At 38.7% G+C, this 4,132-nt stretch overlaps 1 protein-coding gene across 5 annotated transcripts in view; it reads left to right on the top strand.

Moving 5' to 3' along the window:
• Positions 1-458: 458 nt before the first annotated feature.
• tatdn1 (TatD DNase domain containing 1) overlaps positions 459-4,132 on the top strand; it is a 50,285-nt gene continuing 46,611 nt past the window's right edge. For 2 of the 5 annotated variants that reach the window (XR_009328491.1, XM_059022582.1), the window contains exon 1: positions 460-869. Coding sequence is in view for 4 of the 5 variants with exons in the window: in XM_059022582.1 (XP_058878565.1) it covers positions 764-869 (106 nt within the window). In the remaining variant the exon portion in view is untranslated. Of the gene's footprint in view, positions 870-4,132 lie in introns of all 5 variants that reach the window. The other 3 variants (XM_059022585.1, XM_059022584.1, XM_033999903.3) reach the window with 3 other exon arrangements.

Genomic DNA, 4,132 nt, shown 5'->3' with positions numbered 1-4,132 from the left:
CGGGTTTCCCCGAGTGTCTCCGGGCGGGTTTTAGGACAAGCCGCTCAATTAGTGTTCAGAAATGTGCCAGCTCGAGCAACCTATAACGAATGCAGATACTTTTTCACCGATAGTCCAGTAAATTAAATTCGTATGTAGCATTCCCACATTTCATATTGCAGTCTGCGCTATAGCATACATATCCTTTATCTAGTTAAGCACACAGCAATCAAGACTGATCTTGTTCCAATGAAATAAAAATGCAAAACGAATACAAATACAGTAAAAGCACATGTTCTAATTTAAATAATGCTTATTCACCGTAGGTGCATCAATGACGAGGCTTTCGACTGCTGAGGCTGCCAACCCTAAATCAGCACAGACGGATAGGTTAACCTTTACATGTTTCACTTGGACTTTGTTTAACGCAATAATTATTGGGAGATATTTTCTCTCTGTGTCGCTAATATAATAAGCCGTATGTTTCCACTTGAAGAAGTTAAAATTAACTATAAACGCATGGTGAAAATGTATGTGGCACAGCATTAATACTAGTGCTGTTTTGCATCAAGCACGATTCAAATGTTGTTTTCTGTAAAATATTCGATTTCATTCAAACAGATTTGTGAAAAGCAGTAGTCGATGTCTGCTAGATATTAGTTGTTATGTTTCTTTTTTATTATTATTTTTTATTTTGGTTAACTAGCAAATGGAGAATCAATTGACAGTTGGCAGCTTAACCACTACCAACATGGCGTAGCATGTCTACCAAGACAAAGAGGAAATGGTGCACTGGGATGATGGGAATGGTGAGGTCAGAAAGACCCAGTTTATGGTCTCCTGTATTGGTGTATGTACCAGGACAATAATGGCACAGTTTGAATTTATAGGTAAGAAAATACCTTTGAAATACTCTGCATGTCTAATAACTGTATGCTTATGTGTAAACAAAAATAAATAAATAAATAATGTAATGTAAATAAACTAGTGATTTAAAAGTATACTGGTACGATACTGAGAAGGAGTGCATTTTGGTGAGTAGGCTGGATGACCTGCACAATTTGACGAACCGTTCCTCATTGTTTTCAGGAACGTGTTCCGTCTTGTTAGACTGAACAGCCCTGAGCAATTTCAAAAACATATTCATGTTCTTGTCGATTAGCGGAACCTGTCCGGGTTTGTGTGTTTCACGAAACGATAGTTAAACAAGTGTATTTTTTAAACACAAGAACTGATTAATATGTACAATTTAATAGATTACTTACAACGATATCGAAGTATTTTTGTACTGATTTCCTTAGGATTTGGGTTACATGTCGTACTGAGTGCAAGATTGTAGTTGGGAAATGAAGTGTTTCGGTCATAATTTTCTTAAGAATTGTAGTCCCCGTACGAGAAAAGTAGAATCTGTACTCAAGCCCGTCGCTAGGCATACGCAAACAGGCAATCTGCGTAAGGCCTTCACACACCAGACACGACACGATTTTTACTGGAGAGACACGACAAATTAGTTGGGAGATCACTGTGCACACCAGAAGCGATCACAGACAGCTGGAAATTGTGGTGAATGTGGGTGGTGCCGTCGTTAGACCAGGAAATGAAACAATAGCAATGGTTGCACGGGCAAAACGGCGCTGCTGCGCTTGTGTTTAATAATTAACAAAACAAACAGTTTAAACAAAACACAGCAAAGGGCACTCTGGCCAAAGTAAAACAAACACCAACAATTCTAAACAAGTATATTTTAGATATAGCAATTGTTTCTCTATTAATTTAGCCTCTGACACTCTCTCCTGGAGCGCAGAAAGCTGCAGGTTTGTATACAGGTGACCATCTCCCGATTAGCAACAAGTAATCAATTAATTAACTTGGGAGAGGGTCACCTTCTACACAGGGTTTTTAAATAAATAAACAAAACACAAAGGGTGCGTTCACGACACTTTTTTGCCGGCTAAATTGCAGACGGGAGTCTGCGCTTAACGTCACAGAAAACAGAAAGTACTGATTAGAGGAGAAACCTCGAAATGGAGTGAGGTAACCAGTGGTGTACCACAGGGATCAGTATTAGGTCCTCTGCTATTCCTAATCTACATTAATGATTTAGACTCTGATATAGTAAGCAAACTCGTTAAATTTGCAGACGACACAAAAATAGGAGGAGTGGCAGACACTGTTGAAGCAGCAAAGGTCATTCAAAATGATCTAGACAGCATTCAAAATTGGGCAGACACATGGCAAATGAAATTTAATAGAGAAAAGTGTAAAGTATTGCATGCAGGCAATAAAAATGTGCATTATAAATATCATATGGGAGATAGTGAAATTGAAGAAGGGAACTATGAAAAAGACCTAGGAGTTTATGTTGACTCAGAAATGTCTTCATCTAGACAATGTGGGGGAGCTATAAAAAAAGGCTAACAAGATGCTTGGATATATTGTGAGAAGTGTTGAATTTAAATCAAGGGAAGTAATGTTAAAACTCTACAATGCATTAGTAAGACCTCACCTAGAATATTGTATTCAGTTCTGGTCACCTCGTTACAAAAAGGATATTGCTGCTCTAGAAAGAGTGCAAAGAAGAGCAACCAGAATTATCCCAGGTTTAAAAGGCATGTCGTATGCAGACAGGCTAAAATAATTGAATCTATTCAGTCTTGAACAAAGAAGACTACGCGGCGATCTGATTCAAACATTCAAAATCCTAAAAGGTATAGACAATGTCAACCCGGGGGACTTCTTTGACTTGAAAAAAGAAAAAAGGACCAGGGGTCATAAATGGAGATTAGATAAAGGGGCATTCAGAACAGAAAATAGGAGGCATTTTTTTACACAGAGAATTGTGAGGGTCCAACTCCCCAGTAATGTTGTTGAAGCTGACACCCTGGGATCCTTCAAGAAGCTGCTTGATGAGATTCTGGGATCAATAAGCTACTAACAACCAAACGAGCAAGATGGGCTGAATGGCCTCCTCTCGTTTGTAAACTTTCTTATGTTCTTATGTTCTTATGTCACGGTCTGTGCAGACGGAGCGTGGACAGCTTTGGTAGATGAACAACAGTTCTGAGCAGAACCAAAATAGAGGTGGTGTTGAGAGAAACTCTAATTTGCAGAAGAAGTGGATGCAATCGAAGTTCCCTTTGTGCTTCTCCAGCTTCATAATTTACAGCATGATCAGAAAATGTATAGTAGAAACAGTCCCTGCTATAAAGAGATCATGTAAACGTATGTTTTGTGATGTGAGACAAATTAATGAGTATTATAACGGGCAGGATTCCCCCCGCCCTCTCACAAAGGGGTTGTTAGACAGTACTGTATTTTGATCTGGGGCAAAAATAGTTCAAATGCTTGCACATATGGTCACATATCTCACTTCAACTACCTGTTATTAAAGCTGATTTATTCTCTAATTCAAAGTAGGTTATTCCCTGTCCCTGATAGCCTTTCATCAATAACCAATTACACCTGCTGAAAATAAGAGTGGTTTTAGGTTCATTTCAACCGTTTAGCATTATTTTTTTTACATGTTTAAACCTTTAGAATAAATATCTGAATATTTGAAAAAGTATAATAACTGTGTGGAAAAAGAGGCAAATCATTTTAATTTGTATTACAAATCATAAGATAATTAATGATATGACTTGAAAGCGATTCACCCCCCCTGACTAGGTGGCAGTAGCACATGAGGATTGTATCAGGTTTCCTACACACTTCTTTGTCAGCCAACGCTCGTCTATTGTTTTGAGCCGCGGCTGCTCCAGGCGCAGGACCTCTTGAGAAGCTGCGCGGCTGTGCAGACTTTTAAGCCCGTGGATGCGTGACCTGGTGACGTCTTTTCCGGCTGAGTTCATGCAGACAATGAATTTCGACAGGTTTTCTGCAGAATCTGCGCAGACTTAGCAAAGTCTGCGTATCGTGAACGCAGCCAAACGCACAGCTTTTCGCAGTCGTCCGTCTGCACATAAACACAATGTATTTATATAATAATAATAATAGTAGTAGTAGTAATAATAATAATAATAATAACTAGAGTTGCGAGCAACTTTACGGCTTCCAAGCAGTTATCGTGAAATTTAAGCGCATTGGTTATTATAAATGAAGCGTTATCACCACTGTGCTAATTTTGGCACACATATTGGAATTATTGGTTAGTAGG

This window comes from Acipenser ruthenus, chromosome 4 (assembly GCF_902713425.1).
Source record: "Acipenser ruthenus chromosome 4, fAciRut3.2 maternal haplotype, whole genome shotgun sequence".
Classification (NCBI taxonomy): Eukaryota; Metazoa; Chordata; class Actinopteri; order Acipenseriformes; family Acipenseridae; genus Acipenser; species Acipenser ruthenus.
The sequence above is the reverse complement of the archived record's forward strand: the minus strand, read 5'-3'. Positions and strand labels throughout refer to the sequence as shown.